At 53.8% G+C, this 18793-nt stretch overlaps 1 protein-coding gene across 11 annotated transcripts in view; it reads right to left on the bottom strand.

Moving 5' to 3' along the window:
• Col27a1 (collagen, type XXVII, alpha 1) overlaps nt 1–17741 on the bottom strand; it is a 120983-nt gene extending 103242 nt beyond the window's left edge. For 2 of the 11 annotated variants that reach the window (XR_390328.3, XM_011250057.3), the window contains exons 1-3: nt 15869–16431; nt 10664–10734; nt 5811–7546 (exon numbers count right to left, since the gene is read on the bottom strand). Coding sequence is in view for 8 of the 11 variants with exons in the window: in XM_011250057.3 (XP_011248359.1) it covers nt 5811–7546; nt 10664–10734; nt 15869–15924 (1863 nt within the window). In the remaining 3 variants the exon portion in view is untranslated. Of the gene's footprint in view, nt 1–5810; nt 7547–9759; nt 9927–10663; nt 10735–15868; nt 16433–17345 lie in introns of those variants that run through there. The other 9 variants (XM_006538039.4, XM_011250058.3, XR_003954978.1 and 6 more) reach the window with 8 other exon arrangements.
• Between the last annotated feature and the right edge of the window lie 1052 nt (nt 17742–18793).

Below are 18793 nucleotides of genomic sequence, written 5' to 3'. Positions count from 1 at the left end.
CAGCAGAAAAATACAATCATTAGTTAATCAACAATCCTGTCCAAAAATCCCATAGCTATGAAGAGGAATTCCTTGAGTTCTCTGCCTTGGGGGACCCATGCTTATTGGTGTTCTCAGGGTCTTTCACAGTTATTGAGGCCTTGTCTTTTATCACTCAGCTAACTTGTTAGGGTGTCATCTCTTCTAGGAAGCCTTCTTGACCTCTCTCTCTCTCTCTCTCTCTCTCTCTCTCTCTCTCTCTCTCTCTCTCTTCCTTTGGGGAAGTATCTGTTTGGAAGCCTGGCTCCCTTAGCAAATGGCAGTCCCCTCAAAGGCACTAACACAGAAAATGAGTCATCCTACCCCTAGGGCTCTGCCAAATGTCTGATAACACAAAACAGCAGGCAAACTCCAAGCTCAGCCAAGTTCTCTGCAGAGCCAGGGCAGAGAAGGGACTCAGCCAAGGTCACACCAAGCATCCTCGCACCACAGAGGGACATGGAGCACAAAGGGCACATGCAGGGACTTTGAAACAGCTGGGCTTGGGGTCAAATGGCCTTGCTGCCACTCATAGCTGGGTGTGGCCACTGACATCCTGGCCTGTGTAAGGGCAAAGGTCCTTGTAGGATTCCTTAAAGACAAGAGGTAGTATGTTCCTACTGCCTCGTCTGCTCCAGAGCCTGCACTGAAATGCCCATCTGTTCCCGTGGGGTCCAGCATCATCACAACTCCCTAAGAAGTTACAGCAAACCCCCATAACTCCCTCTGCCTCAGTCTTCCAGGCTAATCCCCAGGCTCATCCTTGTTCAACAACATTTAATGTCTCCTCACTTAGTACTGAGAAAGGCCCGGCTGGGAAGTGACTGAGATACACCTGCACGGTCTCATCTCGGCTCCCTTCCCATGAAAGCAGGCAGTGGGCTGCTAACTCTGTTTGCATCCTGATTTTTGCACAGCATGCTGGGACTTCCTCCTGCCCGGGGTCTCAGCTTCTCCCTTTAAAATGCATGTAGTAACTAATGACCCATCTCTTCCACCCCAAAGAAGAAAATGAGATTAGCAAACGTGCATGCAAGAGACTGAGCCTAAACTCCTCAAAGGAAGCCAGGCTTTCTAGGAGTGCGAGGCCTGGGAATTCATTTGTTTCGAATAACCATCCACGAGATTCCAGCTTCCCTGCCCTGCCCGAGTTAGAATCAGTGTTAAAAACTGTGTTCATTCTGGCTGGCAGTGGATCGCGCTCTCACACTGGGCAGCTCGACTCTGCTTGGCTCGGCTTGGCACACTGGCCTGTGAACACTCTGGGACTCTCTTTCCCTGAGATTCATAACCCAGATCCAGACAGTGAGATAGCACCAGTTAGTCACTGGTCACTGGACAGCCCTATGAGAGGAAGAAGGGTCACAGAATGGCCTCAGGCAAGTACCAACCTGCTCTGAGCCTCTGTGTGTCCCCAGCCAAGCTGATAGTACCCTCCACCCAGTCCACATCGATTTGGGACTGGGTCCAGACCGTCCTCCTCTCTAGAGGCACAGGGTACAGCATAGGCTGGAGGTCACACAGGCACAGCACCCTGCCATTCAGAGGTGGCTTTATGCCAGCGGCTTTCGCTCCCTCGCCAAGCCTGGGTTTCCATGGCTGTCCAATGGGGATAATAATAGCTCGTCGCCACGGATAATCTATAAAACGTGCTAATCCTCGTGCCTGGCATGAAGCTGATGCTCAAATAGCATGAGTTGTTATTTCTGCTAGGCAACCCCCCTGGGATTTCCCCATTCAGCAGTATAAGCTACACACCCCTTGCTACTGTTTTGGGGAGAGTAGTGTCTTTTTTTCCAGTAGGCCCTCCTCCTTGGCTCAATTCTCCCAGGCAGGTGACCCACAACTGGAGGAAAATGCACAGCCAGACGAATCCTGAGCCTGAGCCCTTCCAATGGGTTAAAAAAAAACCAGAGACAGATCAGAGATTCAAAGCATCTTGTCTAAGGCCACACAGCTGGCTGAGAGCAGAGGGACAGGGCCACCCTGGACAACTTCTTCACAGTCAGTGCTGGACAGTTGTCTCTGACTAACCATGTGGCCTGTCCTAAATCCCTTCCCTTCTGTGGCCACCTGGAAAAAGAACACACCCGTCCTTGCAGGTGCTGGCATCTTCGAGTTGGGGTTATCAGGTAAGCGAGTAATGAGACCATTCCCATTTGCCAGAAAGCCAAGCCGTGCTGAGGTTACAACTGCAGAAGCCTGGATGTATCCTTCTGACATTTCCAGAATCTGACCTCATCTAACACGTCTACGCAGCACACCCCAGGCCAACTCAGCATCTATAGCTCATCTTGGTAAGGTCAGCCTATGGCCTGGCTCTTGACACAGCAATCCAGCTGAGACATAGCTACCACCTGCAGCCCACCAGCCAGGGACCTGGGTCACAGCTGCCCAGCCCAGCTGCAGCCATGTGCCTGCCAGACTCAGTGTTCACTTTGTTGGCTCGGCCAATGGTGGGTGCTCTGGCCCCTCTGCTCCATCTGAGTGAGGCCTGCCTTTGCACAGTGGAAAACGTGGCTGTTTCTTTCCAGGCCCACAGCCTGAGCGGGGGAGCCCAATGAATCATGAGCTGGGGTGGGATTTTTCCACTCCACACTGGAAACAAGGAGGCCTCTGAGAGAGCTTGCGTGGGGGAGGGGCAGGGGCCGCAGGCCTGTCTCTGTCCAGGGAGTGCAGGAGGCCTGGGCCAGGGTGCATGCACACACACAGAGCCATGGAAACATGAAATAGCCCTGCAGGCTTCCCCTGGTGTCCTGACCTCCTGTAGCCAGTCCATGGGGATCCCACTCTTGAACAAGACCCCCACCCCCTCTTTTTGCCAGATGCAGTGGGGCTCTGCACAAAGTGTCAGACCTGCTGACATCTGCCTCTGTCAATCAGCAGATAGGGAGACATTCTACAGACCTGGGTTCTAGGGGACTGGGTTCAAGAGTATAGGCCTGAGTGCATTGCTCTGGGTTGGGTGGGACCCTATTCTGTGCCTGTCCCTTGATGCGATCATAGATGTCTACAGAGCCCCCAGCCTCTGTGCTGGAATGTAACTTCTTCTTGGGAACCCAGCTACGTGGCCCTAAATGAGTGACCGCACCTCTCCATGTCTCCAGTCTCAGCGTGTCCAGCTGCAAAATGGGAGTGTAATAAGCCACTTTTCTGAGTCCATGTGTACACTCTGGGCAGACTCTTTTGACCCCCCCCCCCCCCCAGAGCTCCTCTGTTCCCTGTGAGCCAACTTTCGAAGCCTGCATCCCTGGTTTCTTCACTCTCCTTCTGGTGGGCCCTGTCAACCTGGAAGCCCACAAGGGGCTGCTCAAAAGGAAAGTGGTACCTTCCCTTCTGCACACTTACTACTGTGTGACGTAGGCCAGGCACAGGGATTCAGTTGTGAATGGGTGCTGGTAACACCTTTCCTGTCCCTTCCACCTGGAGGTCATCTGGGTTTGACAGGTAACAGCCTTGGTTGCAAGCCCCTGCTGGCTTCTCTTGTGCTACCCAGACCTTCAAAAAGTTCCTCCGGAGCCTAGGGAACATTAAGTCTTACTGCATCCTCAGTCCACAGAAACTACAGCTCAGAGAAGTTGAGTGATCTGCCTGCGTTCACACAGCACAAAGCAACTAGGAATTTTATCACCGCTTGGGCTAAGAATAAAAAACAAAACAAAACAAACAAACAAACAAACCTGGGATTTTTCAGAATGCAAAAGCATGCATGCTTCTTAAGTCCACAAAAAACAAAAACAAAAAAAAAAAAAACCCCGTCACTCCTTTGATGGGGAGTTATGCTTGACTTAAAGGATCCTGGCCTGGGAATTGAGACAACCTGGGCTTTGCAAGGATCAAATTCGTACCAGAGATCACTGAAGACTGCAGCTCATGACTTGGACTGATCTCCCCAAGAACACAAGAAATACAAGCGTTAGCTGAGACCAGCTGGCTCCTGAACATGTGGTTCCATGCTGTTCTGTGAAATAGATCCTGGGCATAGACAACTGCTCCGACTTCTGCAGGTGACCTCACACCCCACCTGAGGACCATGACACATGCCCTCCATAGCCTCCCCCAGCCGCTGTTCTCCAGTGCTGATCCTAGAAGGGACTCCTTCCCTTGAGAAGAGTGAGAGATTTCCCGAGTCGCTGGTACTCAAGGAGGCAGTCATACACGCTTCCTTCCTAAGACAAATCCCTATTTGAGAGGTGGAAGCCACTACCCCAAGTTACATAGCCAGCTCAGAGGAAGTATGGGGCAGAATCAGGATTTGAACCTGGATCTGTGCATGGCCATACCCAGGTAGCATAGCCCCCCTTTGCTTTTGCTCAGGTCGGAGAAACGAGAGGATAAGGATGAGTGTTCATAGTCCCACTAACTCCATTTCCACATCCCTCCATACACCCCAAAGATGGCCCTGTCCTCTCTCCACTTCTGGCCTGGAGAGAGTGGTTGGCTTCCTTCATTCAGTTGTGGTGTACCACATAGCCAGAGTCGGGAATCTTTGTCACAAGTGGGCAGTTCACCCCCTCCAACCCTGTGCTTCAGGGCCCTAGAGTGCACAGCTCCGTGTGCGGAGCTGTCTGAGCCAAGAGCACCCAGTTCAGGGTCAGGCAGGTGCAAAGGTTCCTTGTCTTGTTCTCCAGGTCCTTTGATCCCTGACTCCAGACTGCCGATTTGAGAACAGTGGAAACTTGAGCCGAGCGCTGACCTAACTGCAGAGTAATGCACACTATTTCCATAAGCTTCGAAATATGGTTATAATGAGCAGACTCTGTCCCCTTGGAGACAGGCTGGGTAAATATTATTCCTAATGATTATTAAAACTCATTAAGCATGTTTGCAAGACCCAGGAAGTCCCAGCATCTGCCACTGTCTCCACATTGCAAGGTGCCTGAGCCTCAAACCCAAAGCCCAGTGGGAGACCTGGCACTGAGGAGGGAAACCGCTGCACTGTGGCCATTGCCAAGGTCAGAGCAGGGGTTTGAGCCTTCTAGAACCGCCATCCCTCTACTCCCTGCCTAGATGAACTGGCCTTCAGCCAGTTGGCTCTGGATGCAGTCCCAGGCAAGCCCCTGCATGTGTAATGTCTTTTCTTTGTCTCTTCCACACTTTCCCTAACCCAGGAGGTCCTTCCTCATCCTCGACTCCTTAATAGGGCTGGATAGTCAAGCCAGGATGCCACCCAGGTAAGCAAAGCATACCGACAGGAAGGGCAGGTGGGAAGCTTGGAAAGTGGGGACCACGGTGAGCAGAGGCCACCCAAGAGCCACCACCCCTCCTACCCTCCAGGAGAGCCCAGTGGGCTAGACTTTCCTATGACCCATCCCACTTTTTCAACATCATCAGTAACTACTAGATTTCATAAAGAGAATGCTGCATGTGCCAAGCAAAACACATCCCAAGCTACTCATCCGTGACTTCTGTCCACAGCTTCCAGACAGGCGCACAGGCAAGCAGGGCCACAGGAGAAGCTGTTTGTCAGCTCACTCTGGTGACCTAGGTTTGTCATCTATGGTGTTCCGAAAGCCACCAGACCCTTGCATTGGGCTAGCAGTGAATTACCTTAGACCTGAGTTAGCTAAAACCCAGGGACTCCTAACCAAGTCTGCCCCAATGGCTCACGACTCTGCCCTAGGATATGTGACTGCTAAGACAGTAAGGCCAAGAAGTTGGGGCCCAAACTAACTCCCTGCCCCCGTAGCTCTTTTCTCCCTCACCCTTACCGGGGGTGTTCTCTCGAACCAAACTGTCCCCTAGACACCCACATATCCACCAATTAGCATGCAGACCCTACCCAGTCTTACCGGCAAGCCACAGTCTCCCTTGGAGCCTGGAGGCCCCATCAGCATCGGGAAAGGTGTAGGGCCCAGCAGGTGGAAGAAAGGGAAGCTGCTGCTGGTGGGCTGGGGGCTGGAGGACAGGAGGTAAGCTGGGGCAAGGACCAGGGCTGGGGTGGACGGCCGGCTAGGCTTGGTTGTCAGGTCTCTTGGTGAGGCATCCCTGGCTGACTTCCCAGGGCTGAGAGGTTCGGGCTTCCGGGGGCTGCTCTTCTGTCTGGTTTTCTTGGAGGTTTCCCGTCCTGTGAATTTCTTGCTTCCAGCAGGAGTTAAAGCAGAGTCACGTGTGGGAGGCATCGTTCTAGGATTTCCAACACCCAAAGGAGGGAGGGCTGGAGCCAGTGTCTGAGAGCCCAGATAGGAAACAGGAGACTGGGACAAAACAGTTTGCTGAAGCGTTTTAGGGACACTGGAGCGGGCCAAGACCGGCTTGCTGGCCCAACTGGTCGTCTTGGACTTAGATTTTGCAACAGTGGGGTTAGTGAACTTCTTAGATAAGCCAGTAGTAGGGCGCAGGGGCTGGGGGCTGGGGACTGGAGGTCGGGGTGTCATGAAAGTCTTCTGAACAGGCCTCACAGTGGGACTAGAGGCTTTGGAAGGTGCTAGGTAGGAGGTGAAGGGCGCTGGCTTCTGAGTGGGTGGAACAGGCTTTGTGAATGAAGGGACACCTGTTTTCTGGGTTGCATGGGGACTTTTCATGGGGGTAACTGAAAGGGGAGAAACAGAAGGCTTGGTGGGGGAACGTTTGGTGGGGCTAGTAGTTGTGATCTGTCTTGGCTGGGCAGCAGCTGGACGATAAACCCTGGTGGAATTAGCCAGGGAAGCTGACGAGGAGGGGGAAGGTGTTTTCCTGGCCGACTGTTTGGCAGGTGACAGTGGGGTCTGGGAAGAGCTGTGTTCAGAGACATCTGGGTGGACAGTCCTCAGGGGCTTGGTGGGCATGGCAGGAGCCAGAGTCACTGCAAGTGCCCTGCTTACAGGCCTGGCCCCCAGGGTTGCTGGAGTTCTGGTCAGATTCCCCAAGCCAAGCAAGGCTGGTTCAGGATGCAAAGCAAAGGCTGGGCCAGAGTCCCAAGGAAAGAGGGTTCCCACCTGGGGACTATATGTGTCCACCTGTCGGCACCGCTCTCTCAGGTGGGCACAGTAATTGTGAGCGACCTGCGCCACAGGGTGGATGCTGAACTGACAGAGTGCACCTTCAAACTGGACAGCACGGGGGTTCACCTTCCCCAAGAGAAAGGAGCCCTGGGGGTCAAGCATGGAGTCCCTACGGGAAGGCAGTGGGACAGGTACCCTGTGCTGCCCACAGGCTGTCACCATTGTGACTGTGCGGCCACGCAACTCTAGGGCCAGGTGGTGCCAGCGCCCATCATGCACATCCAAGTCGAAGGCCACTGATTGCCGAGGCCCCAGGTGGATGATCGTCCTGCCGGGGAGGAACTGCAGACCCAGTTGCAGCTTGTGTTTCCTGCTGCGGATGGCAAAGAGGAAGGCATGGTTCACACGATGTGAACAGAGGCTCAACACCAATGCCAGCTCCCGCCCCAGGGTGGTGGGAAGAACATTGGCTGTGGGGGCCTGCAGCTTGGCCCGCTGTGTGAAGATGAAGCCAGATGGGAAAGGAATGACACCAGGGGGTGTAGGACTCCGGCCACCCCCGGCCTTCGTCCAGCTGAGGCCCAGCCGCTGGAGGACATCCACATCTGGGAGGGATAAGAGAAGATGATAAGAGCCTGCTCCAACAGGTTATAAGCAGCTACTTGGTAATCAGCTCATTTCCCTGCACAGAGCCCTACCCCAGGGCTGAGGTGTCGCATTGCAACCATCTATGACAGACTGCAACCTTGCATCCCAGGGTTGGGCTTTGTGCTCCTGCCTGCCCTCCCTGTCCTTCCTGGATCCACATCCCAGCTCTACTATTTCCTAACCCTGTGGCCCTATAGCCTCAGACTTCCCATCTATCAGATGGGGTCATAGCATAGGACCCATTGCTAAAGGACATTGAGATTAACAAATGCCTTTTGGTAAAAGGGCTAGCAATAAGTACTTTCAAATGACAACCACTGCCACCAAAGATAATGATGTTCACCAGACACCTCAAAGCCAGAGACACCCTTCTCCTCTACTTTCAGGAAGTTCTAGAAATCAGGAGATGTTCAGGGAGTCTAGCTGGTCTCACCACCTCCTCAGAGGCACACCTTCCCACACTGGGTCTTTGGCTGGAGTGGGCTGAGGAGCTGGGCTCTGCTCTCAGGAGCTAAAATCTGCTGAGCCTTCCTCCTGGGTGGCTTTGGAGAGCCCAGAGGATAAAACCAAGATACCCATGCAATCTCCAGTCTCCAGCCAAGCCATCCATCCATGGTCTAGCCCATTCCCATCCTTAGTAGTTACATTGATGGGGCTTCCCAGAGCAAAAGAAGGGTGTGACAAGAACAAATTCAAATGTGCTCTCCATGCATGTAAACCTGGATCTCTCAACCATCCATGAGGCAGAAAAACTCAGTGAACCGAACTGTATGCCTGCATTAGATCTAACAATCTTCTGGGAGCTTTAGAGACCAAGTTTTCACACCATGTAGCCACATGTTCATGGAAAGGCATTCTGATCCACTTCTCTGAGTCATCGGATCATCTTTAGCTATCTGAACTGCCAGTCTCTACAAAGGCTGTCCCCTGACCTTGACCTCCGCCGGGAGTCATAAGTGCCTGGGTTGATGTTTGGGTCAGAAGCCTTGAGAACTATAATGGTACATGTTGAATGTTCTTTCCTTATTGCCCTGTGTACAGAACACAGACCATGCTGGAGCCTGAATCGAGCACATGACATCTAACTGGTCCTCAGCTGAAAACCATGAGCAGACAGGTAGGTGGATGGATGGATGGATGGATGGATGGAGAGATGGAGAGATGGGGAGAAAGACAGACGTGTGTACAGATGGGCAGAGATGGAGGGGCCAAAGGATGGGACTATGAGGAGCACCTACACATATTTATCCTCACCCAAGCCCTGCTTGAGTCTCTTCCTGATCCTTGATCCTCAGTTTCTCTGCCTGTAAACCTCAGACAGCATAATAGGCACCCAATGTCCTAACGATTCGGCACCCCAGGGTGCTGTACCCATAGCTTCATGATGGCTTATAGAAAGACTCTCTTTTGTAGCAGCTGAGGGCCTCCTATGTCACCCACAGTCCCTCCTTCCTGTGCTTTCTCAGACCTGCCGGTCCCCTACTCTAAGCTAAAGCAAAACATTACTTGTGATTCTCTTAGCAGATCTTACTGGTTTTAGTCACAAGACCCTCTTATCATAAAATCTGCTCACTATAAACAACCTCATGTGGGAGGAGCCACTTAGCAGGGGGGGGGGGAGCCACCTGCACACCCCACAGTGCTAGGGCATTTCTCAGGCCTGCTCTTGGCACACACCTCCACATCCTTCTCTACATGCCAGGCCTCCTGCCAGGTGGCCAACCCTAGAGACACAGCTGGCCGGGCCGGGCATCACACCGGACTACTCCCCATTCATCCTCAGATGGCTTTCAAAGCAGATGAACAGCCAGCGTCTGGGGAAACCCTGACGCTGTTAAAGCGCAAACAGTGACCCCTGAAGTTTCCACCCACTGTAGAAGACGGTGCTCCTTAGATGAACGAAAGCACAGCTGACAAGGACACAACTGAATATGCTTACCGTGCTCACGCATCTGCGTATCCGATTCTCTCAACCACCCTGAAGGCAGGAATTAGCCTAGCTAGCTGCGCTACACACACAAATTAGAGCTAATAGCCCTCTGGGTTTCTGAGGCAAGGTTTCACTACGTGGCTCATACAAGCTTGGAACTTGGGAGCTTCCGGCCTCTTCCTCAAGTGCCAGGATGGCAGATGTGTGCCAGCAGATTAGGCTTACGATATGGTAACTTACCAGGCTGCTGTGCAGCTCACAGCTGGGCTGGAATCTAGGGACTCAAGCTCAGGGTCCTGGCCATCACCCCTCACGGTTCTGAAGCTATTGGGGTTAGTCAGGAGGCAAAGCAGAGCCCCATGCAGAATCCCACCGGGAGGAAGAGACAGGGGACACGGAATGAACCGAGGGCCTGCGCCAGGGTGCAGGGGCCGGCCAGCTGGCTCCAGCGAGATGCCTTTATTACATAAACCTGGCTCGGTACAGCTCCGGTCTCTCCCACCCCCTGCCTGACTCAGGACTCTGGACAGCTGTTCCACAAGCTTGGAAAATATGACACATGAACAAATGTTGCTGGGTAGCAAAGTCCCTTCCGGGCATGGCCCTTACCTCCCAGGGGTACAATTCCCACCCAGTGGCCAAACCAGGCCATGGGGACTCCTGAGGTGCCTGCTGCCTGCCCCAGAATATGGCAGGCACAAAGAAGGGAAGGACAATTCACTTAAGAGATGCCCATTTGGCACAAATTTGGGAGAGTCTGGGTTTCTACGGGGAGTGAGGAGGCTAGCCCATCGATTCCAGACAGCTTCTCAGGGACAACAAAAGCCAAGGGATGCTAAGCAAGGGCAAAGACAATGTTGCCTTTATGTTTCCTAGCAGCAGCTCTTAAGAAATCCACCAGACTGAAGGAAAGGAAGCACTCAGATCAAACTCTTGGGAACGCTGAGTCAGTCCTGCATGCAACCCTTCTCACCCCTCACAGATGCCAAGGGATTGTTGGGCTTATGGTTGGCTCCATTCTCTGGATGGGAAAACTGAGCCTATGCATTTCAGCTAATGGTGTGGATGTCTGCTGCCACCTGAGTTCTCGAGTTCTCTTCCGCCCTCCTTTGTCTCCCACTGGACAAAGAAAAGAGAGAATTACCTTCAGGAGCTCCTTGGGTGGAGGCCAGGTGACAGGTAAATGAGACCAAGATCCAGGCGAAGAGAAACCCCCTAGAGACGGGCAGACACAAATGCATACAGCGTTAGCTTCCATCCTCACACCCAGATCCGGCTAGGGAGCCAGGAGGGATGGCCTAGCTCAGTTCCCTTCCATCCTGGTCTCATCCTAGAGTCCAGAAGCAAGGCATAGCCTTCAAGGTCAATCAGAGTGGCTCTCGATCCAAGGCCCCAGCCCAGCACCCTAGCAAGCTACCAACACAGCTTTGCTTTTCACAGGTTCAAAGCCCTGTGCAAGACGTTGGGTGGCTAGAGTCCACTCCCCTCTGCTCAGCCTCTCCATTTGCATTACAGCCTCAAAAGTTCAAAGAAAGCTTCCCCAGGCCCTAGTCTATGGATAACAGAGCCAAAGATAAAAGGCAGATGAAAAAATATGAAGTCTGCTTGGATGGCCGGTGTCCTCAAGGTGCCAGAGGAAGAGATGACCCCCTTCTCAGGGCTCAGATAGCAGCTCATCACATTTTGTTATGAGAGAAGAAAACAGGGTTGGGGGCAGAGCCAAGCCAGATGCCCCCAGGAACAAACCTAGTTACCTATGTCTTCCAGGCTGTGTGACTCCAGATGATGCACTAAACCTCCCTGAACTCTTCTGGTCCTATGTAGCACGTACTGACACACCTTTGCTTGCAAACCAGATGTGGAGATTAAATCGACTCATGCATTAAAGAGCTGCCCTGGCTCAGCCAGAGAAGCCCTCCCTCACTGGTTGCTGTAACCCCGCTGCTACCACCCCTCTGCTGCATCCAAGAGTGCTTAAAGCTTCACTCGGTGGCTATTGCCGTGATAGGCAGAGGTGAGGATTATATTTCACCTTCCTGTGGGAGCAGCCACTGGAACACCCAAGCCATTTAGGGCATCTGATTCCCAGAAGGGTAGAGGGAAGGCTGGGGCACGTGGCCAGAGATGGCGGAGATGGCAGCTGGAAGCTGAGCTGGGTGAGTGGTGAGTGGTAAGTGGTAAGGGCTCTGGCTGGGGCACACTGGCCAGGTTCCTCTTCCAAGAGTAAAACCAGGCTGGTGTGTGCCTGGGGAACAGGGTAGTACAGGAAAGCCAGGGCTACTGTCTGCAAGTCTAGTCTCAGCTCCTTCCCTGACAGATCTCCCAACTTTCAAATCCAGTAGGAGTTATTATCAAGAGCAAGCATGACGTCAGCACCGTGCAGCACACCACCGGGCTCACCCACTCACTGAGTTCAGACACTGCATGAATACGGATCACACAGTGACTAGTTCGGAAAGGCAAACGTGACTCAGGTATAGCCAGTGAGACACACACAGTCTGGCACCTGTCAGCCACCAGGTGAATTATTTGGAGAGAAATAGAATGCTTTTCTACTGGCCTCTGTGTTTTTGAAAGAAGACATGCTGTTTAGAGATGTTGTAGGCTCTGTGTGTGCATGAGGTAAGAAGTCTCATGACCACTCGAGAGTGGCAGAATGAGAAAACTATTGTGAATGTCACCACACCTAGGCTGATCGACCTTGAGGTTGTTCAAAGGGGGATGACCACTGAACCCTTTTTAAAATAGAGTTGAATTAAGTCTTCAGTCACTTGCAGCCTGAGGGTGACTAGGTGAAAGGGCTCTGGGATGCTGACGATAGCCCTGAAGTCTTCTCCAGCAGGCCTATGCATGGGTGGCAGTTAAAGATGTCACATGTCTGCATGGTGAATGGGGAACCACATGGTGTATCAGGACTCTTTACATGCCAGATGTCCCTGTCTCACTAACTGAGGATAACTGCTAATGGTCGAGTGCCCAGACACACTGAATTTGCCTTCTGCCATGGCTGGCTTTCAAAAGTCACGGGCAGCCTCAGTGACCCTGGGAAGTGGGAACAGGCTATTTAGTTTGATTTGACAGAGAAGCCTGTGCCCCAGCAAGGGCAGGTGCTTCCCTTCAAAAGCACCTTGTGCATTTCCCATATTACATCCCCATTCAGGTAGGCATGCTAAGAAACAGTGGCCAGGCAGCATGGAGAAAAGCCAACCCCTGTATCCAAGCTTAGATGGCTTCCCCACCAGGCCTGTATCCCAAAAGTTCCCAGAAGTTCCACAGTCAAGAAGCCGGGTCCCTGACCCCGGGAACCTGTCCTCCCTTCTTGAGTCTGCCGAAGCTATATCATATGCACCTGTCCTGGATGTTTTCCAAATGACAGAGGAACACCAGGTGAGAGAGTGAAGGCACGAGAGCCACATGTGTCCTAGATCATCTCTGGCTGTAGTTATGGGCACCCTAGAGGCTAGAATAGAGTACAAGACTAAGATCTCAGAAGAAAGATCCTGGAGACAGAATCCCATTGTCTTGTGCCATTCAGCTGCCTAAGGCCAAGCCCCAGAAAACCGTCACAAATGCAGCCCATTTTTTGGAATTGGGCTTCTTTGCACACTGGAGGCATAAACTTCATAGTATCCAGTACACCTCAGTTAGAGAAGGACCTCGAAGATCCCGAGGGGCGAGATTCTATGCCTAGCCATCTTTTTGAAGAGATGGTTAACAAGAGCCCAGAGAGAAGGGACTAGCCCAAAGCCACACAGCCAGTCAAAACAAGCCTACATTTTATTTGTTTTCCCTAGAGGAGAAAGTGAATACTTTTAGAGACTTGCTACTTGCTGGGGACCAGAGTTTCAGCTTTCTCAGTAGGATTGGAGATGCAACCAGGAGCCCTGGAGCCATCTATGTGAGTAAGCTCCAGCCTGGAAAGTTGGCTGCAGAAGGAAGGAGGCCCGGCAGTGTGACTACTGTTCGAGTGCTGTTTAGGCTACTGTTAATAATGCTGGTGGCTTCACCGGCTCGCGGGCAGGCTTTGCTCTCCCTGGCTTCTGTTTTCATTACAGCTTCACAGACCTTGGCTTGGCTATGGAGGGGCTCCAAGGTATCTGAAAGATCAATTCATAAGGACAGCTCCCAGATGTGAGCCACGAAGGACACAACTTCTTCTGACCATGTAACCCTCCAGGGAGTAGCCAGGGTTGTTCCTGTTCAGAGACTCAGCTAGAAGCTGCCTTCTATCTGTGTGGCTTTCCCTTCCTACTGGTTTCCTGGAAACACTGGAGACTCAGAAATCCACCCCAGATTCAGCATTCAGGGAGGCCCAAGGTCCCCCCAAGCCCAGAAGACATAGGAACCTCGGAGGATGGCAGATGTGTGGATGCTGTCCCCAGTTGCTCTACCACAGACTGAGTGATGCCAGGGCTGGCTGGGAAGGGCGTGAGTCTGTCCCCGTCCCACCTGCCTCTGTGGCCTCATCAGACCCTGTGTACCCAAGACAGCCACACCCAGGTCCTTCTCCACACCTTCCACCTCCTCCATGGGAACACACACACACACACACACACACACACACACACATAGGTCATCTGTCTGGACAGGATACGGTCCAGAACTTTCCCATTGACTCACACTCATTCACAAAGCAGCAAGCACTGATACAAATAGCAGCTGTGGTTTACTGAACATTTACTCTACGCTTCCTGGGCACGCTTCTTTAACTTTCACAAATGCTTGCCAGCTGGGAGGGCTGGAGCTCACCTTGGTGATGTAAAAAGGAGAAGCAGAGAGGTGGCAGGCCTGGCCAAGCACACACTCCAGTATAGAGGACTTGAATTCAAGCTGCCTGTTGCTAGGTTCCTATGCTCTGCTCCAAAGTCTGCTTTCCACTGAAGTGAGTGAGCCCAGAACTGGCTCCTCTGCATGTCAGACCAGGCCAGACCATGGAGACATTTAGAAGGTCCCTGGGCACTGAGATCAGAAAAAAGAAACTGCCAACAAGATATCAGGGGAGTATGTTGGGCTACAAGCAGAGACAAGGGAAGGCATGGATTATAGGCTACTTCAACGAAGATCCCAGAGCCCAGTGTTCACCCAAGAGCAACAGGGCATATGGTTGCCCAGGAGGGAGGACTTCTCAATGTAGAAGCAAGGAAGGGCAAGAAGGAGCCAGGGTAGGGCAAAGAAGCCGAGGTGGGTAGATGCTTGAGGATGTACGGCCAGAAGGGCAGGCAGGCTTTGGTACTGCTTGCCTTCCTCAAACTTTGGCCCCGTTGAGGCAGGGGGTGCTCTTTGGCACCACCACACTGCCCAACCGCTGGCATCTGCCCTGGCACAGGGTCTCCCGGAGAAAATGAGTCACCAATGTGCTCACTAGTGCCCTGTGTATACGAATGCGTGTGGTGGGGGGTGTGGGGGAATCTCAAACAGCCAGCTTTTTCCAAGACATGGAAAAGAAGGGGGGCGCCTCATCACCCTGGCTCCAGCTCAAAGGGGCGTTTCTTGAGAGGGTGGGCGGTACTATAACTCTGGCCAACCTCTTCTGGGAGCCCTAGAGTACCAGCAAGATGGAAAGGCAAGCCTTGTGCCTGAGATATAGTCCACAGGGCCCCTCTGGACCGCGTTCTCCCACACACACCCACACATAGTGACTGAATCCCTCACTCTTACAACTTCTGCACAAGCTGGGAATCCCAACTGTGGGGTGCCCCTGTGTGCGGGGGCCCCGCCCTGGAGATTCCCGGCCCCTCTCTGGCCACGGTTCCCTCATCTGTACAAGGAGGTTGGACTTGGTGATCTCCCAGGGCCTTTCCGCTCCCACAAGCTGGCTCTCACCCCTTGCTTACTCAGGAGAGGGACAGGAACTGCAGGCTTCCCGGGAGAAGCTGGGAAGTTTGAGGTACGCAGACCCAAGAAGACACATTCACACAGGCAGAGAGGTTAGGAAATGCAGGAACGTGCAGAACCCGAGGCCGAGCCAGGAACAGACACCCGGACCTGACGACCGACAAACTTGATTCACAGGACAGTGGAACTAAAGCCATGCAAGCCCGCGACCTGCAGACACCGAGACTCCCTCCTCCGGCCCCTGCCCCCTGCCTGCCACTCTGAGCACTGCCACTAGACCCCTCTTGGGATCGCTGGTCTGGCTCTGCGCGGACCCTCCCTTGCTGGTCCTAGTCTCAAAAGAGCTCGGCCTGGGGTGCACAGCCCCTGTTAACCCCTGGCGTCCCGCCTGGCGGGAAGCTACAGGAAGCTGACGTTACTCTGCGAGCGTCTGGTGCGGCAGGGAACCCCAGACTCTTGTGCACATCCGAGGTTCAGGAAGCTGAATCGGGGGCAACCCTGGGATTGTACTCACCCCCCGGGTCCTGACGCCGCTGTGCCTCGGGCCCCCCGCGCGAATCCCGTGCCCATGGCAGGCCCCTACTTCATGCTGCGGAGCCCGGGGGGCAAGTGTGGGCGCGCCCCATGGGGCCGCCAGCCCCCCGCCGCGCCGCGCCAGGCCGGCTCAAAGCGCGCTGCCGGCGCACCCCCAGCCCAGTCCTGCGCCCAGGGGCGCCGGAGCAGACGGACAGCACGGCCCCAGCCCGGCGGTCGCCCGCGCCAGGCCCATGGTCCCAGGACTGCCGGAGCCGCGCTCGCCCCTGCCTCGCTCTTTTTCTGCTTCCACCGAAAAGGAAGAAGCAAGAAAAGGCAGGGAGAGAGAGATGATCAAACTTTTGGAGGCGGGCCGCTAGCGGTCTCTGGAGGCAGAGCAAGGCCGGGAGAGCGCGCGCGGAGGGCGGTGGAAGCTGCCTCCCCGCCGGCCTGGGGGAGGAGAGGAAAAGGAAGGATTTGGGGGAAATGAAGGCGATTTAAAGTCTCGGCCCGCCGCAGCTCTCCACCTTCTTCTCCTCCCCGCGCCGGGCCGCCCTCTGCTGCCAACTGCTGCCCCCTGCCGGACGCAGCAAGGGATGCAGCATCGGTTGCCTCGCGCGACCGTCCACCTATCCATCCTGAGGGGGACATCCCACCCCCAGATCTCAAAACAGACTCATGAAAAAGAACCTCCTCCTGGCTACTCATGGATCTATCACAATTGAGATTAGGAATTTACGATTAATGACACTAAGGATCCTCGATAGCGGGCGGTGGGGGAGGAAGGGGGAAAATTCTACTCCTGAGAGGATCCTAGAGATGCAGAAACACAGTTGGGACCTTGACTTGGCATCTACATTTCCACGACAACCATCTGTCTTAACTCCCAACTCTTAGCAGAAACTCTTGCACCCTAGAGCTCCGTGGAAGACCGCTGTGGGTAAGCGTGCTGAATGTGTTCGGCCTTTCTGCATTTTCTCCGACCAGAGACTCCCCGGAATCCCACGCGGCACCCTCTGACACCCAGGCAGATTCTCAAACTCACGAGCACGGCTCAGCCCTGAGACTAAATCTCTAGCTTCTGGCCTCTACAAGGCGATTCATACCACACTCCCGCACACACACTCCCGCAGGCACACTCCAAACACTCACACTCATTCACACGCAGACACAGCCACGCACTGTACTGAACTTCCGCGAAACACCTTTGGATGTCTGGATTCCTGGCGATCTCAGACGCTACGCTCCCAGAGGCAGCCACCCGAGTGCTCACACCCGCACAAAATGCACATGCACAGCGCACACACTCCCACATGCACAGTCCATGCAGCTCCCCGAGTGCACACTCCCCGCTTGCACACGACCCTCTGCGAATGGCAACCACAGGCGTGCATACAGGACCTGCACCCTCTATTGCACATGCATCCACCTTTGCGCACTCCAAACGCCCAGAGCTCCGTGAGTCCCAGGGCACTTACTGGGTCCCCAAGTGTGACGCTGGCCGGTCGGTTCTTAGGCGGGTGCCTAACGGCATCTGTGGTCATGGGTCCCCGCAGCCCCGGGCGCGGGGGCGGGGGTGCAGTCCCCTTCCCTAAAGGCGCACAGGGCGCGACGGCGCCGGGAGGAGCATGGGAGCGCGGGCCTGCGCCACCGGCCCGGTCCCCCTGCGCTGCAGCCGCGGCCACTCCGCGTGCTCCGGCTCCAGCTCGAGCTCCGGGTGCGGGGGGTGGCTCATAGGTGCTGAGGCCGCGACAGACGCCGGCCCTTTTGAAGTCTCCGCTGGGGGCGGAGAGGGGGGCGCTGAAGGCGGCCTTTTAAATCGAGGCTGCACGCGGGCACCGTCAAGCAAGGTGTCTGGTTTCAGCAAACTTTCGGAAAAGTCCCAAGTCGGAGTGGGGGAGGGCTCCGCCGAGCTGTACGAGGCATCCTGCAGGGGGCAGAGCACCCGGGGCTGCTGGGGCCCCCCGCGCACCCCCCCCCCCCCCGCCTCCAGTCTGAGTGCTTCACCTTCCTTCACAAGAACACCCGATGCTCTGCACTGATTGCCCGTGTCTGTGCCTGAGAAAGGGCCGCGGGTCTTTCTCGAATTTTCCTAAGTTCACAGCTTCGAAGGTAAAGTATTCCCTGCCCAATCACAGCTGCTGTGTGTTTCTGAGCTGCATACTTTGTGCCAGGCACATCCTGTCTTTATTTACATTTTTTTGGTATTTCGTTCATGGGTTGTTTTTTTTTTTTTTTTCCTTCTTTTTTATTTTTTGCCTTAGAGGCTTTTAAAGGCATTGCATTTAAGTGTTGGGTATCTCTCTTACTTTGTTTGGCACTCTTCGATATTTATCTCCATTACTGAGGGACTTGGTGACCAGTAATATTTTGCATCTTTTCTCTTCCACACTGAGGGCCTCTATGCTACAGGAAAAGAGATATGCGATTATCTACGCTGGAGAGAAGGTTGATCACGCTGGTAAGTGGTACAAGGGCCACTGAACTCAGTGCCAGACTCTCAAGACTTGTGTCACTTCTTCCTTCTTGCTTCTTCCTTCTTGCCCATTGCTGCTGTCAAACATTCCTTTGTCCTTCTTCAGCACTCACCTGATGTAGCTGCTCCACTCACAGCCACACTTATCCGCACATCACAGTGCTGTCACTGTCCTGATGCCTCTATAACCCCATCGCCAGCCTGGAATCTGGGACATAATCAGTGCTCCAAATATTCCAGCCCAAAGAAGCTGTAAAACAAAAGGGGGATAGGGCTCCTACAGTATGCAAGCCTCTGCTTGGGAAGTGAGCCACTGTTAATGGATAGGGACAAAGAAATTACACGTGATTCTGAACACATATAAACTGTAACACAAATCAGAAAGAGCAACTTAGGGTAGAGAGGCACATCTGGATGGGTGACTCCACTCTCACTTTATCATGAACTATT

Source organism: Mus musculus, chromosome 4 (genome assembly GCF_000001635.26).
Source record: "Mus musculus strain C57BL/6J chromosome 4, GRCm38.p6 C57BL/6J".
Classification (NCBI taxonomy): Eukaryota; Metazoa; Chordata; class Mammalia; order Rodentia; family Muridae; genus Mus; species Mus musculus.
Note: the sequence above shows the minus strand (reverse complement) of the source record. Positions and strands in the feature narration are given on the sequence as shown.